The sequence below is a fragment of the Harpegnathos saltator genome, unplaced genomic scaffold (assembly GCF_003227715.2).
Source record: "Harpegnathos saltator strain DR-91 unplaced genomic scaffold, Hsal_v8.6 scaffold844, whole genome shotgun sequence".
NCBI classification, from domain to species: domain Eukaryota; kingdom Metazoa; phylum Arthropoda; class Insecta; order Hymenoptera; family Formicidae; genus Harpegnathos; species Harpegnathos saltator.
Genome location: NW_020230698.1, coordinates 709,493 through 733,912, shown reverse-complemented (window position 1 = coordinate 733,912; position 24,420 = coordinate 709,493). Strand labels below are relative to the sequence as shown.

Here is a 24,420-nt window from a genome sequence, read left to right as displayed (position 1 = left end):
CTAAGCACCGCCATCGGCCATAACTTGTCGTCCGGGACAGGGAGACCTCGCCAGACCCGGTTCTTTTCAATGACGACTCAAAGGGGGAAGTACGTTGAAATTCGTCCAGCGGAACGTCGTCGTTCTTGAAAATCCTCGCAGTCGTGACTTCCGCGGCAGCTGTTACTTTATTTTTCGCCAAGTTGAGCCCGTCTCTCTCGTCGCGTAATTATTCCGCCTTTTACAACTGCAAGAATATTCGGCGGTTCTATTGCGCGTATAATACGAGCGTATAACTCGTCTTACAGTCGCGACGTGTGTTACGCTCGCAGTTGAGACGAAGAAAATTGAAAATTTTTCAAACGTCTCGTAAACTCGCGACGCTTCGCGGAACATCCAAATCCAACGAGATGTGAGCACAAAGGGTGTTCCGAACTTGCTCCGCTGTGCGTTTCACTTTGCAGCCGTGTGTTTGAGTAACAAATTAGGCCAGCAGATCCCAAATAGATTAGCGATCAAAGCTACTAATATTGAGTATGTGTGTTATGCAAATTTCAAGGGTCTCAAGGTAGAAGATGCTAATATTGAATCACAGCTTGAGTAAATCTAAGCAACGTGTATTTGGATAAAAATGGATATTAAATCAATATTAATCGCAATATCGATCTAACCGCAGCGGTAAGCTCTCATCGGAGATCCACTTGCTGCTGAGGTACATGCGCGTATATTCTTCCGTAACGTGAAACGTGAACGTTACGTAAATTTTCATGGCGCGCAAAGTTGCCGCTGGAGAAATGTCTATTCCGGTGTGCGTGTCCGCGGCACCCCGTATACGAAGGGAGACAATTTGATTCCTTGTGTCGTTTCTCCGGGGCGCGCGTGCGACGCGGCCCGAAATCCGGCGCGCGAACTCGAGAAATGGGAACATCGGGGAACTGAAAGTACAGCCCTCCCCGCTATAGCCGAGGTTATATTTTCAAGCTTGCGGCAGATCTCTCACCGATTTCGCAATATACAGCCGCGGGAGTTTCCCTCCCCCGGTGAGATATAGCGCTCCGTGAAATTGCTCGCGAGCAGCCCGATGACGTATTGCGCGACGACGAACACACCGGGTATATACGCGCGAGTTTCCGCAATATGAGCGAGCTACGGAACGCGCCACGATATGCGAATTCGGCGATACACGGGAAAATTACTTGCACCCTGACCCTCTTTCCGCCACCGTTTAATCGACGCTCTTTCTCAACGACCCTCCCGAGATACAGCATTTACTTTGGCAACTAAAAATAACGAGAAGATGGCATGGTTCCCTTGCGTCGTAGAAGTATTTCACAAGAGAGAGAGAGAGAGAGAGAGAGAGAGAGAGAAACTGTCGTCTCTTTTAACGGCGGATTTCTCTCGACGAAATCGTCTAGAAAAATGCATTTTCTCTCGGGGAATTTGAGAAAAATTAACGGAAAAATTGCCACGGGTGGAAGTCATTCTGTGACGAAGTATTGTTTGAACGAGAAAAATGTAACGTCCTAATTGTCAAGGTACTCGGCTCGCTCTTCTGATTTCTCTCGAGACTCGCAATTAATTCGGAATGATCCTTGACGTCGAGAGAATATTCAATATCTAACATTAAGCGCTCGGTAGGAATTTTTTATCACACGAACAGATCGCGAGGACTCCGAGGAAAATGAGACAAACAGTCTCCAAGGTGCTTCTTCGCGACTTCGCGAAAATGATCTCGATCGCTTTCATCGAGATTGAACGCGTCGCGCGCACAAAAGCTAGCAGATTCCGCTCGGTACACCCCGTAGACAACTCATCTTTATCCGTGTCAGTCTTATCGATCTCGGCAAGATGCCGCATCACAGATATTACGCACACGCGTCTTGGCTGGGCCAATAACGAGACACAATTACGACGCGTTCGCTTTAGGACGCAGTTTGAACCGCTTTTAACGCAAGCTCCCTAATTGGCTGCAGGTGCGCACCTGTGCGAATCTCCAAAGACGGAAAACATGCAATACCGTAGCGCGCTTACAAATACAGAAGCCGGCCAAGCGCTTACGAAATGATGGCCATTTCGCAGCGACAGCTTACTCGTTCTTAGCGCGTGTAACGAGCATGAGCGGCGATTTGTACTCGCGAGATAAAGCGACGCGATGTTCCAATGTTCCTGTTGTCTCTCCGGGAGATAATGCGTTTCGCAAAGTATTCGCAAGTGTCTCAGAGCGAAGCGGCCGACGTCGGTCGGCGCGCGGCGCGATGAGAGGAATCGCTCCGTTTTATAATTAGACAAGAACGAAAGGGCGTTAGCGTTAGTTTTTCTCCTTTCTTCCTTCTTCTTCTCTTTTTCTTTTTGTTTCAAAGAGGACACGATCACGATGCTTCTTGCGGTTTGCTGGTAGGTCGGCTATTCAGCCGCGCGTCCGTCCCGGAAATTGCAGCAGGTAGATCGCGGCGGAGTCGCATCGAGACAGACCGGCCGGTCGGCGTTTGCGCTAGGCCGTTTTCCGTCTCGCGTGTAATCCGGTCCTTTGTGGCTTGGCCCTGGCGCTCCGCTTCGCTTGATTATTAATTATTATTGGAAGGCAAATGTAGCGTGACCGTTGCGCGCGCGTACGCCAGCGATCGATAATTCATGCACGACGAGCTGCGTCGCGCCGCGCCGCGCCGCGCCGCGCCGCGCTCCCGAGGAGGATTAATTCGGGCATGCGACTCTTTGGACGAAGCTCGCCTTTATCATCGACTTCGTCGCGCGCCCGTCGATTTTCCTCCGCCGCAGGCAGCGTCGAATCCTCCCACCCCTGTATTTATAAACTTTTCGCCATTAGCAGCACTCGCCGCGCCCGCTCGGCCGTCGGCGGCCGCAAGCCTTCCCGCGAAGAATATCGACGTCGACGACGACTGCTCGCGCCCCACTCGCCGCCGGGACGATGGAAACTTCGTAATTTCGCACGTGCTCCAGTTCCAGGCCGACGACTTCTTTTCGTCGAAGTATCGCGATCGCAATCGCCGAAGATCTGCGGTCCCGCGGATGCTTAGATCCGCGGCCGGCGGATGGAAGGTTTCGCGCTGCGCTCGATCGGCTATTAGCGAAAGAAAAAGAGGAATTATTTCTCTGTAACGGGACAAGCGTCTTTCTCTTTCTCACGGCTCGCGGGTTTTCAATCTTACCGCGGCATGTATTATCGCGTTGTATATGTTTCTCGAGTATGCGCGGCGACATTGAAACTTTAGCCGGAACTTTAGCCACTTCTCAGATACATCATGACCCGGATTAAGCGTTACCTGCAGTTTCCGCACGGTGCTCCCGGCAGAATGAACAACCGCCGGCTTCCTCGGAACGCAAGGTAGTTAATAGAAAGCCGCTTTTCCATCGTCGCTACATTAGCGACGAGGAAGCGAATGGATCGTCCGACGGGGCACCCTCCTCGCGGGTCTCCGATAAATCGCCGAGTTCGGTAATCCCCGCGGCGCATTTTCCGGCGTGTTTTCCCGGACGCGCGGAGCACGCGCGTCCGGGCGACGAGCCGGAGGCGGTGCGACGACGGTCACAGGGCGGGCGGCAAGACTCGTCGGGCGGGCGAGTCGAAGTTATCGTTTTCATAACTCTTGGCGCGCGAAGAGGGCGGATCGGCCGATGAAAATATGCCACTGTTACTGGGGGGGATTAGCGAGGATTAGCCGGGAGATTTAGAGTCATCTGGGGCCGGGCGCTCGCTAAATGTCTAATCCGGAAATATGGTTGTCTTCGCTCAGGATTCGCCGGGAGGACCGGGAGACACCGGGATGGGGACGGACGTGCGAACGACAGAATTCTCGGCAGCGGCTGCGGATAATCCGCGGCCTGCACTAAATTTCACTCTGCAGCGTTATCTCGTATTACGAAAACAGATTGCGGCATGCGGCGGTGGTTTGCTCTTTTGATCCGGCGCGCAGCGCGCGGCAAAACGAGAGAGAGAACGCGTCGTAATGACGTTTTCAACGGGTTAGCGTCGTCGGTTTTATCGCGGCACGACTCTTCGCGGTTACCTGTGAGTGTGTGCGTGCGTGCGTGTGTGTGTGTGTGTGTGTGTGTGTGTGTGTGTGTGTGTGTGTGTGCGCGCGCGCGCACGTACGTATGCATCGCGGAGCTTTCCCAGGCAGTTTGAAAAAAGGAAACGACGTGTCTAAATCATTCGCAATTAAATCTCTACAGTTAATCCCTCTAGCGCTTCCTTAATTATCGCAAATGCGGAGAGCTGGGTAATGGCGAGGGTGGAAAATTTTTCGGCAAATTTTCTAAATCCCTGTAATTCACACCCGCACTATTTTCCGGCGCTGTGCAACGCGACTGCTATCATCGCTTCGTTTACCGCCGCGCCTCCGCAAGTCGCAGCATTTGTTTTGCTACGTGACGAGAGCATTTGTACTTCTCGGTAAGCGAGGGGAGCTGTAATTGCGTTGTTACTTGGCACGCTAATGGAAGAGTTCTTTGATGCAAAACAGCACTTCGCTCGTAAAGGTCGGATGTCGCAAAGAGCGCGAGGAATTATTATTAGCGTGATAAAAAGGCAGCAGGAGAGCCAAGTGTGTAAAAAAAATGAACAAAAAGTTTCCGACTAGTTTCCATCGACGTTCCTCGCGACATAACACCAGGTCCTCCCGCTCACGTTGAAGAAACAACACCAATTCTGTTTCTCTTCGCTGAAAAAGGTGTATCGGGGTTGCAAATTAGCTGCTATTACGAATTTCTCCTTGCGCCGCGCGCGTCGCCTAAAATCAGTCGGAATGTTAAAGGACGCGACGCGACGGGCAATATCTCTGATATCCTGACGCGATTCTCCCGGCTGTGTCTATGTGTGTGTGTGTGTGTGTGTGTGTGTGTGTGTGTGTGTGTGTGTGTGTGTGTGTGTGTGTGTGTGTGTGTGTGTGTGTGTGTGTATGTGTGTGATTCAGGTATGCGGAAACACAACGAACGATATAATTCCGCTACACCGCTTCACCATTAGTTTACGATCCCCATGGGCGCACGAAGGGTTGGGCGCGATGTTTATGGGACCCTGTAACGAGGAGCCACGTAACACGGCAGCCCCTGCTCCGGAGCTGCAGGCAGAAAGTTATAATTGCTGTATGTTAACCGACAGAGTCGCGGTGACGCGAAATGGTGACCATGTTTTTATACCCACCGTGTTTCTATTCTTCTTCTCGTGCATTGCAAGGGAGTGAGACCAGGGTCTCTTCTTCTTCGTGTTCTTTTGCAAGCCGTCGCTTCGCAGATTAGCAATTTTTTGCTTCTCGAGCAGAGAGAGAGAGAGAGAGAGAGAGAGAGAGAGCTTTGTGTCCTTAAGTGCTTGCGGTCACGATCTGAGAAATTCAGTATTTTTACTTCTCCGAGCGTTCGCAGATTTGCGAAAATTAGGTCTTCGAAGAAAAATATATGCAGAAAAAGAATCATGCACTTTTAATAGTTACAAAAATATATTTTACAAAGTTATGTATAATTGATCATGGCTCGCGTTTCCTTTTACAATCATTATATGTCGTTTATCGGCCGGTCGGAAAAAGTGCGTATGATTCTCGTGAATCATCAGCAGCCCCGGGCTCACTGCGCTGAGCTTAATGAATCGCCGTATCGACGCGGTTTTCCTCTTGCTTCGCTCCTCTCGCGTCCTTCGCGGCTTCCTCCGACTCGGACGAGGAGAGCTTTTCCAACTACTCCCCGAAGACTATAGATTATTGCAACTTCTGACGCGCTAGGGAAGGAATTAAAAACTTGGGCCGCTGACGTCGAGAGTTACCTGCGGCTGACGGATAAGGATTTAATTGGGGGGGACTTTGTGTGAGGAAGTTTTAATGAATATACGACGGCGCGCCGTTACATTAGCGTTTTATTGCTCATATTGTCGCCGGTGCTCGCCGGCTTTCGACGTGGTACTGCTGCAAACGCCGTAACCACATCGTCCAGTATTCCTGCAGCGTGTCGCCGCACATCTCGTGCACCGTCGCTGGCTCGCCGCACGTGTAGGCAATCACGATTAACCCGCGTTTTATCTGAGGAACCAAGAGACACGGTCAATCTGGATAATTGCGACACGCGATGTGCCAGGATTTCCCTGGCAATCAGAAAATATCGCGTTGATTCTCGTTGGCTTTATCATAAGATCAATTTGTGTCATAAGCTCGAGATATCCGGTGAAAAGTTACGTGAAAAGTTGCTTCGTTTTCATATCGGAATTGGATTTTTCTTATATTGGATTTTTTGGCATATTGTGAAATTCGAGGATCGTTGAAATTGTTTTTCAATCAATTTTTCGCCATGCGGGATTGTCAGGATATATTTACCCGGTTCTGATGGTTTTGACTTTTAATTTTACTTTAGGGAGACATTTACCACGAATGGATATAAATTGGAAGCATTGATAGCGCCGATATATGCAGCCACTTGCATGGGCGCGTCATAAGTCTCCTTCAAGTCCAATTTCTTCTTATCCGACTTCTTCCAATCGATCACGTAGTCCTCGCCCCTGCGAGTTTAGTACGTGTGAGAGCATACTTAAACGTGTTACAGGGCAATTTTGAACTTTATCACTTGAAACAGAAGAGAAGAGTCCGAAACAGATAAAAGTCGATATAGTTCAAAATCAACCTGCACTAAACGAAATCGAAAGCAGTACAAACAATTACAAACGATTCTAGCAAGTATCAGCGAACTTTTTTTCATTATTAACGTTCAAAGAGGACTTTTCCCAAAACGCAATTTTTTAACAATCAATATCGCAAACAAAGTTGTTGACAGACCGCTACAAACAAAAATATATATTTTATACTGAAATCTATACAGAAATTTTATTGTTGAAATTTCGTTTCAACTAGAGAGGAAGTGGTGCCAAGTTCACAGAGGTGCAGTGACCTCTGTTGGGTCTACTCCGTTTACGAGCAGACTTTGCCTTGCGATGGCAAAGGGAAAGTTCTGTTTTACCTATACGAAGCTACGCAGTCGACTATACCCTTGTAGCGTAGTTTCGTGTGAGCCACGTGTGCTTCGATGGCTTTCACGTGGCTCACGTCTTTCAGGACGCTACGTACGCTGTTGAAGACCGGCTCGATCCTGGAGGGTATCTCGTATTCTTTCCCCTGCAGGTTGTGTGCTATGCACGTGTGCAGGGATGATCCGTCGTTCAACAGCGCTGCGTATCAAGAGCGAATAGATTTATTTGTCGCACTCTCGTCGGAGTCGTGCGAAATAACTCATTAAGTACCTTTCTGATACTTGTCGAAACCCTCCTTCCCAAGTTTCTCTGTCATTCTTTTCTTCCACGCGTCCAACGCTAACTTCGACTCCGGCGACATGGTGTGCGTTAGAATCCTAGTTACACTGGGAAATTTGATTGTCTTCACGTCATCTTTCGCGGGTATCGACAACGTTTCTGTTAATTCTACCGATACTTGTTTATTGTCCATCACTGAGAAGGATTGTATATTTTTTACGACGATGTCGAAAAACTTCTCAGACACGCTGCACTTTGCAGCCGCATTTTCAGTATCAGTCATGTCTGATCTGGACGATGATGTACCATCATGGAAATTGTTGTTCTCTGCGACTTTATTTTCGTCGGTACTTTGCTGTGTTATTTTTTGTTGTGTTCTTTTTTGCGTGGATTGATCAGACTTGGAGTGAAAAGTATTTTTGGCATTTTGGTTGGCCGGTTTTTTATCCTCTAACGTCCCCGTAATTGAGTGTTCCGGAGAGTTTGTCGGATTTATTCGATTCGCATCTTCGGATTCACTTCGTTCTTTTGCGGATACGATAATCCTTTTGATATTATTACGAGGCTGTTGCATGACCCATGGCAGTTCCGTATCTGTCTTGTTTCGTTTCTGTACAGGGATCTTGCCGATGTTTTCTAATTCTAATCTCTTTTTCTTTTCAGTATTCTTTTCGAGCAATTTGCCAAAGACGAATTTAAATTCCGTCATCAATTTCTTCATTTTGTTTGTCTTCGACGCGTATCGTCGGAAGGGCATTTGATGTACGTTTGATGTTTCAGAAGACGTCACACGTGAAACACAATTAGAAATTCTCAACATGATTATAATCTTATCGGTTGATGTACAGTTACGATGTTATTCGTACTACACTTGGCTATAACGTGACAAGCTCTGCGAATAGATAATTATAATTATATATAATTAAATACGGCATTAGCATGCAAAATACGTTCATTAGCATTCTATTTTTAATTAAGATATACGATTATATTATATTAATTGGATCTACTTTTAATTAAGATATACATTCAATATCCAATGACTCGAAATTATCAAATTTTGTAAATAACGGTGTGAATTTTAATTCTTCATTGGAGCATTTTATTTAATTAGAAAACGTCGGTAACACGAGGACGGGTCAAATACAAGCGTACCGGGAAAACAATTGTAAGGATTAGTAGAGGTTATGTATTCTACGATCATAAACATATAAAGACATTTCATATTCAATTTCACTTCATACATATATCTGTACAATAATACAGATATCTATAAAATTATTCGAATCTTGAAATTATGAAACAAACGAAATTTTATAATCGATTATAGAAGAAAAAAATGACATACGAAGAGGTTAGGTTCTCCTGTGCCGCACACTTGCACCGAAGGTGGTAGCTATGACAGGGACGTCTGAACAACAGTCTAAAATAGTCTAAAGGTGCGTTCCGTTTCACGCATATGCGCACATTTATGTATAGTTTATGTCACGTATACTGTAAAAAATGCGCGCATATGCGTGAAACGGAACGCACCCTAAAAGTACATTCAGCAGGTCACATTCTATACCACGTACACTTTTGTACTTATCGTGAAACAAGTGCGTGTTCGAAGGTACCCGAAGTGCATCTTAAACGAATAGGCATCAAATAACATCTTGTCGCCATCTGTGAGTCTTTTTCCGCACTTCTTCTCTCTCTCTACAGTTATCACCGTCGGGTGATCTATTGCTGGTACAGTTGCGATTGCACTAAGTCACACGCTATGTTTAAATGAAATGACAGATTAAATTAAATTAAATGAAACGGACAGATATTCGCAATTGAACGAGAAGAAAAGAAAAATATAGCACGCTCTTGATGCTATCAAAATTCCTTGTATCACGTAAAAATAATAAATATGCCTTCTCGTTCACGCGATAAATAAAGCGATTCAATCGATTTATTCAATAGAAGAAAAAACAGAAATTGACGGATCTTCGACATTCCTTTGCGAAAACTGTGCAGTACATTCGCACTTGACGCTAAAATTAAAAAAAAAATGCATTCTCTCTCTAGTGCAATTAATAGCACGCTTCGATTAATAGTCGCTTTGTTTCGTAGAGAAGAAAGAAAAAAAGAAACGTAAAGAAGATCGAGTGCGTCGCGGTCGAGTGCGAGCCGGACAGTATTACAACGCACGGCCGACTGTAAAAGTCCGACAGCGTTTCGCACTATCCGATATTCGCGATTTCCGAGCGACCATGCGCGCGCGGTTGGTCAAGCGGGGTGTGCCCGGCGCAACCCCCTCATTGCACTTGGTTTGCACAATAGCCGGCGGCGCACGACCTTTGATGCGATACACCTTTCTCCTCGTCCTCCTCCTCCTCCGCGGAAAATTAGTAGTATGACGTGCTTTATTGTATCACGTGCGTCGATACCATTAGGCGTATCGCGCTTATTGACGTAAGCCGGCGCGCGGCCCTTTCGAAGGCTCGAGGGCCTCCGCCATTCGGTGTTCCCAGACGGGCCGCGTTCGCCCGCGTTTCGCGTCTCCCGTCGGCTTTCCCATGATCAACGAGTCCTTTTAGCATTTTTTCCTAATTTAATAACGGCCTGCTTCGTCGAATCGAGTTCACGGTTCGGCCCGTTTGTGAAATGCCGGTCATACCAAGTGGCGAGGTAACGAGAAGATAACGCTTGCTGCGCCAGAGGCGATGATAAACGACCGGCCGCTTAGCAATTAACTTCCCACTTTATCGTTCCGCATCTGCAGCTCCGGAAAGAGAGCTCTTTTTTGTATATTTCGATATGCCGACTGTATGTGTGTGCGTGCGTGGGAGAGGGAGGCGAACCTGATTGTGTGAGAAAGATTATTTCTACGTGTATTAGTGTCAGTAGTGTTGGAGGTAAGTCTAATTACCGAGAAATCATTTTCTCGGGGGAGAGAAGATTCCTCGGCAATAAGTTTCCGCGAAGTTTCGTCTGCGTGGGATATAAAAAGCAGCGCGTTACCTTTATTGGCGATTTCTCCGATAAATCTGACGGGTGCAACGAAATCAACATTAAATCTCGAAACTCCCTCTCCCATCTTCCCCTCGTCCTTGCTCTTCTTCCCAGTTTCGCCAGTCGCGGGATGCAACGCGAAGGAAGGAGGCGCGGGAGGCGAACCGGGCGGAAAAATGTCGACGCGTCTTTACGTAACGCTGCAACCGAAAACCGTCTTCGCGGAGCCGCTGTGCGACAGTGAAAGTTTTGCCGTGGATGAAATTTAAGATGCGCGGAAAATGCGATACGACATGTCGTCGTGCCGTATCGGTGTCGGCGATTTAGCCGGATGAACGGGTCGGATATTTAGGTCGGTGGATGTTACGTCGGCGACATACATCGCGCGATTTTCTCCTCTCACCCTCTCTCTCTCTCTCTCTCTCTCTCTCTCTCGCGCGCGCGCGCGCGCACGCTCATATCTGCGCAGATCAAGTTGTTCGTCGAATAATTTGCAGTCAATTTGACCTCCCTCGTAGCACGTGTCTCGATCGCGCCTTTCAATTCGCCACAATATCATAAAGAAGCGAATTTCACGAGAGACTCGGTGGGATTCGACATGCTCCTTGACTTGGTTACTCCCGGCCTCGATCCTCCCTCGAGCGATCAGTCGATCGACTTTTAATTCCCATTGACGTAAGCGGCGTCGATGTCGATCGCGCGCGCGCTATCTCTCGTAAGAACGAATTTTCGTGACGAGCGCGCCAGAAAAATCGCTTTAGAAAGGCGTGTTAGAGCCACGCGCCGCACGTAAGGTTTTCTTACCTCGCCGCTATCGCCCTATTAACTGCTCCTCTAACTGCCCCCTTCCTCACCGCTATATCTGTCAGCGTGCGTGTGCGTGTGGGTGCGCCACGAGCCGTGGGTGTGCGATAAACACATACACACACACACACACATGTACACGCATGTAACTCTTTTCGTCGAGATGCAATACTGTGAGAAAAGACTCCACTATAAAAGGGGGTGTGTCCCGTGCGGTCAGCACCAGTTTCAGTAGTGATCTCTGCATCGCCGCATCATCGTCGTCGCCATCATGAACGCCTTAGTAAGTAATCACAGTCATTTACCCCACGAAAGATCGCCGCCTGAGCGGCGTTACGTTTCGGAATAACCTCGCGTAGATCCGCAAGCTCGGGCAATCAGGTCAACGAGCTACGACCGGCTCGAAATTGGAGTAGATTAAGTCGAATCTTTTTTGGGATTTTTTCATTAAAACAAATGGAAATGCTACGAGATGCTTGAAATGGTACTACAAGTGGGTCGGATCGATCGTGCCGCGTTTAATTATGAATAAACCGCTCCTAATTATTGCTATCAGAACACCGCCCGCGGGAAGCTGGCGCCTGTGCCTTTTAATTAGGAGCGTAATTTCATCGTAACACATTGCCCTGTTGTTTGCCAAATGAGCTATTCATACGGTGAAATGTACACTGGCCTAATATTTGTCGTCGTAAACACAAAACGCAAACTCGTCACGTGAGAGAGAGAGAGAGAGAGAGAGAGAGAGAGAGAGAGAGAGAGAGAGAGAAAAGTCTAAATCGTATGACGCTACATGTCTCTTTATTGTTAGCTTTTGCTGACCGTCCTCTGCCTGGCACTTCCCATTTACGGCCAGGGGACGCAGGTAACAAAGAGGCAAGACAAAAGAGGTGTCCTTGGTCTGGGGTACGGAGCACTTGGACACGGTGGAATAGGCCTTCAAGGCAACCTAGCTACTGCTGGAGCAGGTTACGGAGGTATTTGCATACGAGAGAAAAATGTCCCCCTTAATTGTTTTTTATGTTAATATTTGTTGGCGGGTTTATTCTCGTAAGAGCTTAAAGTCACCTATGTCGCGTTTCTTTTGCGCTTTTTTTTCTTACTGTAAAGATCAGAATCGGTTTTGTTAAATGGTGCAAATACAGAAGATACTCGTTCACACAGTTCACCTTTTTCACCGAGTGTATCCGTCCACACTGCAAGAGGTAACAGGGTTAAAGATCTAAGAGTTAATGGTCACATGCAACGCACAGAAATATTTCACCTCTTTCGGCAAATTTCAAAAGGTTTATTTAAACCGTGACGAGACGTTTCCTCGAATCCTTCTGTTTGTCGTTACATAATCCCATATGTTACCGTGTGACAAACTATTATTAATGATCTGACAAACTTTCTTTGTAAAGCGATAAGCATGACGGCATAAAGTCATGTATACCGGCAGAAAGCTAAGATCTTAGCGTGTGATCAGAGAATTATTTATCTAAGAACCCCCCATTGATTGCTAGCCATAGGTCCATATTTTGGATTCTCTTTCATCGCTGAAAGTGACTCTAAATGGCTTGCAACCAGTCAGGAGGCTTATATAAGCCACTTGTATAGTCACTTTTAACGCTAAAAGAAAGTTCAGAATATGAGCCATGATGGATAAACACTTCATTTCCAAGTCTCGCGTTTGTCAACGCGCTGATTCAACCGAACTCCATTATTAGCGTATGAGCTCGTGGAAAATATGTTTCGGTCAGAGTTGACGCGACAAACGTCCCTTTTAATTTCAGGCTACGGCCACGGCTATCTTGGTAGCGGTGCGACCTATTCGCTGGGACATGCTGCTGTCGCGCCCGCTTATTCCCAGAATTACGGTGCGCCGGCAATCTCCCATGGTCACAACGCACCTTTGTACACGTCCTACCGTCTTGCTTCCGCGGGACACGGGGCAGGGCTCGGATACGGTGCAGGATACGGTTCGGGACTCGCGTACGGTGCAGGACACGGCACGGGACTCGCGTACGGTGCAGGATACGGCGCGGGATACGGGGTGGGACACGGTGCAGGAGTCGGAGCTGGTTTCGGCGGTGGTTACGGCCATGGTGGTTACGGCTGGTGAGAAGAACCTGTGAACGGTATTTTATAACTGACGTTGCGAAACGTCAGTACGACTCTCCTCGGTTTCCCTCGTTTCTGCCCCTCGTTGGAGCATTCGTCTCCTTTTCTCTGAGCTTTGTATCTTTTGCGATTTCTAAATAAATTTTGTATTTTTAATAAGCAACGTGGTTCTTTCTTTAGACAATTTGACAGTATTCGACGTGCTGTAATATTTGCAAAGATGATGTCGATGGAACAATTCGGGAGAGGTATTTTCTAGCGTATAGTTTTTGACTTTCAGATACGTCATGCGATGTAAAATTTACTTGGTTTCGTTTCATCTCGTGAGTCTAGTTCTATTTTTAAATAACATAGTCTTCTATAATGCATCGTTGCATCGTAAAATTTGAAAATTAAAGAATACTTGATCAGGCCAAATTATGTATTTCAAGTTGATGCATATCCTCTTTGTTAATCAACTCGTAGTGTTATTGCTTGAAAACTGAAAGACAATTATTTTGGAGTACTTTCAGTGGGAGAGAAAATTTGAATTTGATACTGTCTTATGTAATTCGACGAATACTATCTAATGCAATAATAAAAATTACAAGAAGCGCCTGATTTACGCTCAGCTAAATTTTATGGAATCTGGTAAGTGGTGGTTCGAATGTCGGCTAGAAAATAGATTCTTTAGTCGAGACTCGAACTTTAATTTATCGGCCTCTATAAAATTTAGTAGAGACTCAATCCATATTTTACCGACCTCCATTAGATTTAGTTGAGACTCGAAACACGTTAGCAAATTTTCTTAAATAAATGATATGAGGGATATTACTCGTTATTTTATGAGCCAATAAAGTTTCTACAGAATTTATTAGATTTGTTATTTTAACAGCCGTTCTATAATAGATGCAAGAATAAAGCTGTAAGAAATAAGCCAACCACAGTCGGTTATTATAAGAATAATTGACTGTGATTGGTCCATTTCATACTGCTTACGCTTACAGCCTTATTCTCGCAGCCATTGTAAAAGGGCCTTAATACGGAGAGATACCGTACAACGGCAAAGATGTTCAACAACACTATGTAAAGTTTTGAAAAATTTCCTAAAAAGTATATACAAGACAATATAATTATTAACAACACAAAAGGACAAATATTATAATAAGACTAGCCAATGGAGTGCTAGTTCTAGGTCACACTTGAAGAAGAAGAAAAGGACAACATTGTGCGAGGTTAAGTTACTGTCGAAGACGTTTAATTATTACATTAATCATGAATTTTTTGACTAAAAGTGTGATGAATATAGCAAGAACCTGTATAGCAAGCTCCATTCAAGGTATGTTCATTGCGTGATAACTTGATTTATAATACTTTTAATTTCTAACCTAAAATTTGACTTCTATTTTCTCCAGTTTTTATTAAATATAAATATATATTTTTGTTATATAACATAACATAATATTTTTACTTTAATGTATATGTATTAAATTTATATGCAGTACATTTGCATGTAACATTGTATTTAATCTCTAATTATAATATTATAGAACAATATTTTATAGATATAATCACTACTATGGCTGTTCATAATTCATATAATTATTTTAATGTTTTATTCTACTTAATATATTTGTTTCAATATGTTTCAGGTAGCCAAACAAGTCTAACAAAACTCTGTATAAACAATTATGTTCAAGGTAAATTGTCTTGCTATAATTGTTATAATTTTCTTTATCAATGTTTTTAGAAACCTGATTCAAAATTTAATTCCATTGTTTATATCATGATAAATTAAAATTTTGTATTTGACAGGAAGCATATTGAGTACTGCAAAGATATGCATGAATACTGCATTACAAGGTAATGAAATCATTAACTTCCTATACAACTTATAATAATAGAGTTCTTAGATTATAATTTTTTATTATTCTTAATTGTTTCAAATTATCGAAGAAGGAAAATGAGTGTAATTTGCGATAAAAAAAATAACTATGGCCTATGTTGATTAAGGATTATTAGTGTATAACGTTTTCATCAATCACGATTATATTTATGTGTAATGAGTGATTTGATGATAATTTTATTTGTTAAATTAGTATCAAATTATTCTGTCAAATTTGGATAGTTTGGGATTACACAGAAAACATGTATTAAAACACATGTAAACAAAGATGAAATTTTATACGACGTAACACGCGAGAATTAAAATTCAAAAATTTAGTTTAGCGATTCGTCGATCTATATTTACATGAAATCATGCGAGATGCCAGGTGTTGTTCGCACTTCTGGCGAGTGTAATCGAGCTGATCCTCTTGAAAATCGATAGCGTCTCGAGATTCTAAAGGTGTCTCTCGTCAGATACGAATCAGCGTTTTTCTCGGACCCGACTGCAGGAGCCTCGAAAGGAACCAAATTTCCCATCTGTGGTATTCTTTCATTGCGGAAATACGCGCAGGCTTCACCTCTTTCATCCGCACGGACCAAGAGCTCGTTTCGAAGTTCGAAAAGAGATCCATCCGGCCACTTCGCAAGAAAGGGCTCGGGCAGCGTAAAGACGGTGCCCCAATAGTGTGACCAATAGCGAAAATCGCTGGGAATTGAGGGAGTGACGTGTCCATTTGCGGTTGTCCAATTGTCAGGGGGTTAGAACGGCCGTACGAGAGAACGCCGTTCCTGCGTTACACCCCTTTTCGCTTTTCTTGTGATTCTCACAAAGGGTGTGAGACATATGAGGTGCTCGTGAGAGCGCACGCAAGCATGTAGATTTATCGCGGAATCGAGAATTAATCAAGTCGATAATCTCACCTAGTTTACGTAAATTTGGTATCTTTAATCTATTTTTTATGATTATCGTTCGATGTAGATTATGTCACAAACACTTTTTGGAAGGAAGATATATGTGCAGTATGCATACATATTTATTTATTTATTTATTTACGAAGAAATACGAGCGGCCAACATTGGTAAAAACAGATATCAGTCGAAGAATTATAATTCAGATGCTATACTGAAGTTTCATTAAACACGACTAAAACCAATCCAACGTGACTAAAATTATAAATAAAATTAAGTCAGAAATATTATGTGTGTTTTCCACTCAGTAGATGTATCTCGATTATTTGGTAACCGCGGGAAACTTTTAAACTTGTATTTTTCCGCGTGCTCGCAACCGTAAGAAAGATTTCGAAATACAGCGGAAGACCACAGAAACGTAACAAAGGCGCGCAACAGCGATGACGAAAATTTTTGCAACGTAATCTTACACATTGATCTCTCGAAGAAGGGGTTTAGCTTTCCCGGATAATGGAATTTTCTTCCCTGGTCTCCTGCTTCTGTTGAACCTAGAGAGTTAGGGCGGATTAGCATCACCAGATTTTGGCCATCTGTCATATTGACCACAGTGGTCAGCAGATCCAGAAATGAACAACAATGGTACAATTTCGTTTCGATTCCCTTCAGTGTTGCATTTCTGCTTGGGAGATGATCGCGGAATTGTCACGTCATTGTCGGCTTTCGTTTTACTCTTAAAGAATAGTCATTCGTAATAAATATTTCTTCCAGCTAGTTGCGCCGATAAAGAACGAAAAATGTGTAGATCTGCGACAGAATTGTGTAATTCTCCAAATGACGAAATTTCCTCTTCCGTCAAGTGAAATCTCGCGCCATCGCGTGTATCGATGTTATCGTCAAAGGCTATTGTTTAAATTTATCTATAAACCGTGCGGAGAGGTACACTTTGTTTAATAAATTCAATTAAAATTTTTAAAAGAAAATGTATTTTGTGGGAATGTTACATTCAAATTTTTCATATTATATAAGACGTAGAAACAGGCTCACGTAACTCATTGACATTCTGAACACGAAAATTTCCTTCCCTCAATATCATCACTTGCAAAATTTTTCTTTTAAATGGCCGTCTCCTCCTGTGCTTCTTTAAATTTTCTCACAATGGCCTTAGAAATCTTCCCAACCGTCGTTTCGTAATTTTCTATAGCTGTTGCGTCTTTCGCAGAGTCCTCAGGCTTTTCTCTTTATATCGACAGGTCGTGATATTTTGTGGTATTTCACTCCTTATTAATCTAAACGATTTATATCCGTGCACTTTCGCTAGCTCAAGTTATTTTTACAAGGGATGATCTCAGCTTTCGCCCGAATCTTTGCTCATTTCTTATGCAATTGTAAAAAAATATTAAGTAAAAAAGTTGTATGGTCGTTTTTTTGTTGGCTCAGGTATAGCGCAAATCAGATCAAAGACTTCCTTATGGAGACTTCACAATGTAGGTCCGCACATAAAAACACATTATAGGAAAAATCCCTTCGGAAACAAGCCGTTCATGAAAGGCATAATTTTGAAAACTGTCATTAAGAAACCAAAAAAACCTAATTCTGCAAATCGGAAATGTGTGGTCGTGAAGTTATCAAACGGCAAAGAGATGACAGCATATGTGCCAGGTGAGATTCGCGACTGGCTATTTGGCAAATGAGCAACACAATTACGTCCGTCGAATTGTCGTTACGCGAGGGCAACCTGTTTCGCCGTTTCGCGCATGGGTACATTACATGATTTCAGGATGAAATTATTTCAGGGATTGGCCACAATCTGCAGGAACACAACATCGTGCTCTGTAGAGTCGGACGGCTGCGAGATACACCCGGTGTTAATATTAAATGTGTGCGCGGCAAGTACGACTTGCCTCACGTAGCTAAGCGCGAATAGTCCCTAGAGCGGCTGATTAGCTGCCGTTAACGTTAAGTCTGCCTGTGTCAGAAAATTAATCGAACTTTATGTAAATAAAAAGCATGGTTGAATATATGTCATTGTTACCCGGGCGTTTTGTTAATCATGCTCGAACCTGTTAATGAGCGAGAGCAACAACTGACACCTGAGATAGTATAAGAGCTTTCCCTTCGGCACAATCTCGTATTTTAATTAATAATTCGTTAACAATGTCAGATCTGTCGCGACAGCGAGGGATAAAATTTTTCTCGGAAAATCCAAGATCCGAAAATATCTGACACGTTCTCTCGTATCGTGAAGTTCATCGGCGATCAATATTTATCCATTTTGCATAACGGAACGAAGAAACGGTCGCACGAACGCGATTGAAGTTTTCGGGGCGAACTTGATCTCCGGGATCGATTGGGATCCCGCAGATCGCTCGTTCTTTTGACACACTTTCCAAGCACTATGCTGCATCTTCGTATACCGTTAGCGGGACCACGCGTCCCTTGACACGACAGCGGCGGGAGTAATGCGGTCCGGCATCGAGATGTCACAATGGAGAATGGGTCGTGACACACAGCCTCCGTTCTCATCGGTGTTATTACGGAAGGGTTGCTCGCGCGGACTTTGCGCATCTGCACTCTTCACCCACGCGGTCACTGGCTATTGACCATATGACATGCTGACCAACATCTCGATATTTTGGAAAGATCGGCTCTCAACCTGAATCGACGGAGACAAAGAAAGATCCTTGCACGGTGGGCGAACGAAACAGTTGTCGCGCAAGCGATGCATTTGAAATTTCCCCGTGTGTGTTCCTCCCGTTCATCCCGTGTAACCGTTCGATTAATTTTATTTATATATTAATTTTATATAGTCGTTTTCGTGGAGCCAGGGACGATTTTCCAGTCATGAGTATCGCGCAGATTTTTATCAATTTTTTCCGTTAGATGTAGAAAATACTCGGGAGAAAATTTGCGAACATGCCCGCTTGATCCTTTCTGCTCCGCTTCTCATAAAATTGACATTTTCGGCAGGCCTAGGTATTCCGAATTAGATGTATTGTGTGAATGAGAACCTATTACAGATACGCCCATGGTCATCTGAGGGGTCGACGGTGAAACTAATCGGCACGGGGCATGTGTGTGTCAGCGTGTTTAATTAAACTTTCATAACGTGCGTCTATTTGCTCTGTTTTAAGAAAAGCCGATGTCACGACAACTGTTCGATGTTCGCGATTGACGCTGATTTTCCGAAGATGCCACATTATTAATTTCGTTATAATTCGTTATAATTCGATGCATACAATCTTACGATAAATATTTATTGTGTAAGAAAATCAGAGGGGTTAGTGCTCCGCAAAATCAGAGGGCACATTAATGCGCCTGAACAGTTGAGCTAACAGGTAAAATATTTAAGCATAAAAGAGCAGCAGGACAGCGTCGCCCCGACCAGCGGGACTTTTACTCGTACATGGTGTCCGATTACTAAGCCGAATAGTAAAGAGTTGAGCACTGTCATTCGAAGTTCGACGTAGAAAGTTCGCTCGTTATTTGTTTGAATTCCGTAGAAAATATCACGGTCGTCTGAACTGAATATTGAGACAAACATTTCGCATACCCTTTCTTTTTCTCTCCTTTCAACCCTTGTTACGAAGGCATCATCGTAGTGCTTTTTTCTTTGACTGTTATTCGAAAGTAGTCTTGATGTAACAATGGAATATTATCTCCTGTTTGTTTGAAAAATGATGATTCTGAAACCCTAGAACCTATTGAAATTGCTTGGAAAATAAATCATTTATTTCTTTTCTACAATGCAGTAGAAAAATGCAGATCCAGTAGTCTAATGCTTCGGCGACTAACGGTACAAATATTTGAGGAAGAGATCCTTTAAAATCGTCCCGAGAGTGTCGCGTAATAATACTCGTTAAATGAGTCTTTAAATTCCAAGGCGGGTCCTTTATCGTAGATTATGCCCGCGATATTTCCTAGCGTTTCAGTTCAAATCGAGTGTAACTTTTCGCCCAACACCACGTCTTCGCCTCGCGCGCCCAACAGATCCATCTTCATCGATCTGCAAAGGGTATCGTCGAGAAATGAAATGCATGAAGTGCGAAGGGGCGTGTTCGTCAATGCTGTAGGAAGGGGATACGAAAGCGTTTGAGAAAGAAAGAGATCTTTCAAAAAGAGAGAGAGAGAGAGAGAGAGAGAGAGAGAGAGAAAGCGGCCTGTGCGGCTACCGGAAGCGAGCCGAACTTCTCCAAGAGGTCTGTTGGTAAAACTTGGTCGGTGGTCCGCTAGCAAGATAAATTGAAAAGTAATTACCCCACTAGCGCGTCTGTGTATCTGCTCTGAAACGTCTTCTGGTCGCGACAACAGAATTTCACCAGTCCACACCCTCAGTGCCTTTTTTTTGTCAAAATGGTCAGGATAGCTCGGCGACGAGTTTTTACTGAATTCTAACAGTTTTTAAAAGACGCAGATGTGTTTGGATTTTTTTATCGCGATCCCGTTTCTAACGATATCCGATGTTATAAACTTGTATTTATGGGTCAAGAAGCAAAGAAAAAGTGAGGAAATTTTAGACAGTTTTCTCGTCATGTATGATAATCCTCATGTATGATAATCAATTGACAAGAGGAAAAGAATTTAACGAAAGAGTGACTCTTTCGTTAAATTCTTTTCCTCTTGTCAATTGATAGCTACGAGATTATATTTTCGGAATATTTTGTATTCTGTTATATATGCCTAATTCCATTTTAATGGTCGAGACTTCCCGATAGTTAAAGTTAATTAATATATATCTTTTTATGTAAGTTATATGCAAATATATTGCAAATATATGCAAACTGAAGATGCAGTTTGGCACTTGTTACCCGTTTATTTTTATATATTTTTTTATTTTGATCAGAGTTTTACAATTGTTTGAGTCTAATTTTACAGTTTCCACAGAAAATTTTCCCCATATTATTTTAGGCGACGGGTTGCAAATTACTTCAGGAAACTATCATTCGTCATCGTAATTAGCTTAGTAATGTGGGACGAAAATGTCAACGGTTTGGTTGTTTTAAGGAAGAAACGTCTCATATTTGCCAGGTTTCCGCAATCGCTGAGTCATCTTGTCTTTTGAACACGCGTTTTGTTTTCTTATGAAACCATTCGATGTATTTTTAAGACGAAAAGATACCTGGAATCTGTCCCTCTATCTAAAATGATACAACCAACAAATGACGATTGAAGATAATAGCATAATCATATTTTTGTTTATACTACATAATAGTTTGCCGAGTTATTCTGAAAAGAATCGAATTCTTTCACCGCGTTATCTAATGTACGTGCATTCCGTACGTTAGATGCGATTATTTATCCGAACTTTTTCCGATACTTTTATATATTGACCTTTGTATTCTTATCGGTATTTCTATTCTCTGTAAAATGTCTCGCTTGCGTCGATCGTCACACATTGCTTCTATTGCCAATTATCTTTTCGCGGCACTTTTTACGAGAAACTAATTAACGTTGATGATAAATTAAATTAACTGATTTAAAAAAAAAAACCATTTTTTAGCCCGTTATGTGTAGATTTAGAGAACGGTCAAAAATCGCACAAAATCCTGGCATGTTCCGGGAGAAAATCAGCGCTCTGCGAAGAAATGCGCCCATTCGCGATTGTGTACCATTTATGAATACTTCGACAACGTTTATCTCGCAGCGTATTCGGCTGCGTTCCGTGACATGTAAATTGAGAAATTTCGAGAAAAATGACAGCGATGACTCGTTCGATACCGTTACGAAGTGCGCTCGCGCGCGCGTTTGTGAGCAGATGCAAATAGTCGAGCGCATTCATCCGTCGCGGGGGCCGACGGCCACAGGGAAATATCGCAAATAACGGGTTGCGACCGTCCACCGACCACCATAGAAATGTAGGTTATGCAGCCAAAAGAGCAAAAATTTGTATACACGGAAAAGAGGGGGCGATCCGGTGAATTGAATGCCGGGCTGCTTTTCTATGACAAGCTGCCCGGCATGACAAGACGCTTAATCCGCCCCGGAACGGACGACTAAATTTGGCGTGATCGCGGGACACCGGCATAGGTAACAGCGTCATATCAAGGATAACTGTTCCTCTACATTGACGATCTTTCGCTTTCCTTCCCGTATTTCCGCCGGCCTTTTCTTAAAATTTCATGTCCTTCTATCTAAGTCGCATATTGTAGCACTGCGAATTTATCGGTGCTACAAAAACGATTCTTGATCAAAATTTACAGAAACATAAGCGAGATATTAGAGATGTGCGAACTATTCGAATTCGAATCGAATCAAATCTAATGTAATTCGATTCGATTCGAATCTGAATCCCTATGATTCGAATCCGAATAATTCGAAAATTTCGAATCGAAGATTCAATTACGAATCAAATATATTAGCGTGCATTATATTTGCATGCATCAAGTACAAAACGAGACATCTGGGCCTGTATGTTTGAACCTTTAATTTGTAATTAACTTAACTTATAATTAATAACTTAATTATAAATTACTTTAAATATTTAAATATATATTTTACTTTAAGATGATATTACAATATCAATATCCCCTTTCATATTAAAACCATCATTATGTGCATGTTTAATAGTTATGTTAAATTTTTTAATGATTCGATTCGATTCGAATTCGAATGAAATTTCATAGATTCGATTCGATTCGAATTCGAATTAAAAAAATGAGATTCGATTCGATTCGATTCGACATAAAAATTCTTGATTCGCACATCTCTACGAGATATACAACGAGACATATCTGTCGAAAGAATTAATCTCTTAGCTATTGTATCAAAGGAGGAATTTGTCACATGCATTAAGGAAAGGTCATAAATTTTATTCTAACAATAAATTTTCGATCAAGATCTCAGAGATTTTCAGAGATTCTCAGAGATGTGAGATATCGAAATAAGCAGATTGGATTAATTAAATTTTGATCTACGTTCAAAGCGGAGCGTCATAAATCGCATGTGAAAATAAGTAAAAGTAACTCATAAAATCGCACCGGTCAGTAGACAGTTTTGGAAAACGAACGGATTTTCCATTCCTTAGAAGATATTCCTTAGAAGATTCCTTAGAAGATATTCGTCATGTACGTTGCGTTAGTTTAGAGAACTTCCAAAAACTTCATCAATAATCGGCTCTTTTGAAGTGACAGTTTCATTGGGATCTAACTGTGTCGTAAATACAGGTAAAATAGACAAATATGTCCTCATTTTATCCTTTTGAGTCATAAATCAAGTCGAAAAGATGTCCGACATGTTAAAGGAAAGAAAAGGATTGAGCTCATTGAAAGGATTGTTAGAAATGTGTAAGTTAGTAGAAAATATTTCGTGCATTTTTCTATATCTTTTCGTATTATCTATTCTCCCTATCTGTGTATTTTATACATTTTATCATATCACTGATTAGTGGTGAGATGTAGCATTATATATCATTGAAACCCTTCCGATATTACCGGTGACTATAGTCATCCATCGTCGTACGCTCACTGTGCTCTACGGGTGACTGTACGCTGCAAATCCGAGTGTGTTATTTTGACACGTATTATAAGCTGAAGCTTTCTTCACGCGTTTCTTGTCGTCTGAAACACGTCATTTGATGCATTTCGATATCACTTAACGCGTTTAAATGCGTTAAACGATGTGATTTAAGACGACAAGATACGCGTAAAGGAAGCTTCAGCTTGTACGCGTCAAAATAACACACTCAGGTTTGCAGTATAGTCACCCAACATCGCACACTCACTGTGTCCTACGGGTGACTATAGTCGCTCATCGTCGGAATTATATTATTAAACAATTTTTTAAATCTGAATAATTTAAAATATATTATATTGTAATATCTCATCCTTTATGAACAATTTATCTGTAATTTACATTATCTTACCGAATGTCAAATGTTATACCCACTCGACGATAAGATGTACGTTGTAACTGGTCCATGTAACGCGACATAGCCGTATCGAAAGGGTTAAAAATGGCTGGTAGCATTAGCTTACCACCAAAATCCTGAAAACTGGACACAATGAACATTCAGTGGACGATACATTAGTGCCGATACCTTAGTGGTCAATAGGGAACCGTCCTTCCCTACTACAGCAGCTAAGGACATCCCTTACCCTTTTTGAGGAAGGGGTAAACGAAATAAAAGCAGAAGCAAAAGCAGAAACTGCTAGATTCGTTCAGAAGGACTTAGAGTTTCCTGAAGTACGGACAGACAGGAATATCGTAAACGTTGGCTTTCTGCTGAAGCAGTAGAATTATCATCGGTAACGTTTAAGCAGCATGTTGTCGTCTGTAGTGTTGTGATATTAATAAAATAAGTGCAGTGAACAATTTGGATACGTGAATTTTAAGAAATTTCATAAATTTCTTGTGTGTAACAGACAGGATGATGTATCAAGATGTTACGATATTTGTTCGCATGATACGTTGACTGCAACTTTGATTTCGGTGGATCGTCCCGAAACTTAACTAAAACTCGAATAATCAGATGTTATAACGAACACATACATTTCTTGACGCATATATTTGTTAAAGATATTTTGATATTTTAAATGATTTTT

The 24,420-nt window shown here is 42.8% G+C and overlaps 3 protein-coding genes across 4 annotated transcripts; 2 read left to right on the top strand and 1 right to left on the bottom strand.

The window, feature by feature from the left end:
* Nucleotides 1–5,428: 5,428 nt before the first annotated feature.
* Nucleotides 5,429–8,690, bottom strand: LOC105182748 (mitochondrial genome maintenance exonuclease 1). Of its 2 annotated transcripts, none has more exons than XM_011140413.2 (5): nt 8,571–8,687; nt 7,214–8,114; nt 6,934–7,141; nt 6,346–6,478; nt 5,429–6,005 (listed from the first exon to the last, which is right to left on the bottom strand). In XM_011140413.2, the coding sequence occupies exons 2-5, from the start codon at nt 8,040–8,042 to the stop codon at nt 5,850–5,852; spliced, it is 1,326 nt and encodes a 441-aa protein (XP_011138715.1). In that variant the 5' UTR covers nt 8,043–8,114; nt 8,571–8,687; the 3' UTR covers nt 5,429–5,849. The 2 variants fall into 2 exon arrangements, with proteins under 2 accessions (XP_011138715.1, XP_025163072.1); XM_025307287.1 differs by having other exon boundaries at nt 5,941–6,005; nt 6,297–6,478; nt 8,571–8,690.
* A 2,023-nt stretch (nt 8,691–10,713) lies between these two features.
* Nucleotides 10,714–13,935, top strand: LOC112590514 (keratin-associated protein 6-2). Its single transcript, XM_025307266.1, has 3 exons — nt 10,714–11,291; nt 11,817–11,982; nt 12,781–13,935. The coding sequence occupies exons 1-3, from the start codon at nt 11,280–11,282 to the stop codon at nt 13,107–13,109; spliced, it is 507 nt and encodes a 168-aa protein (XP_025163051.1). The 5' UTR covers nt 10,714–11,279; the 3' UTR covers nt 13,110–13,935.
* A 182-nt stretch (nt 13,936–14,117) lies between these two features.
* On the top strand, nt 14,118–17,946 carry tko (30S ribosomal protein S12 technical knockout). Its single transcript, XM_011140416.3, has 5 exons — nt 14,118–14,426; nt 14,740–14,787; nt 14,903–14,950; nt 17,321–17,542; nt 17,677–17,946. The coding sequence occupies exons 1-5, from the start codon at nt 14,363–14,365 to the stop codon at nt 17,805–17,807; spliced, it is 513 nt and encodes a 170-aa protein (XP_011138718.1). The 5' UTR covers nt 14,118–14,362; the 3' UTR covers nt 17,808–17,946.
* Nucleotides 17,947–24,420: the final 6,474 nt, after the last annotated feature.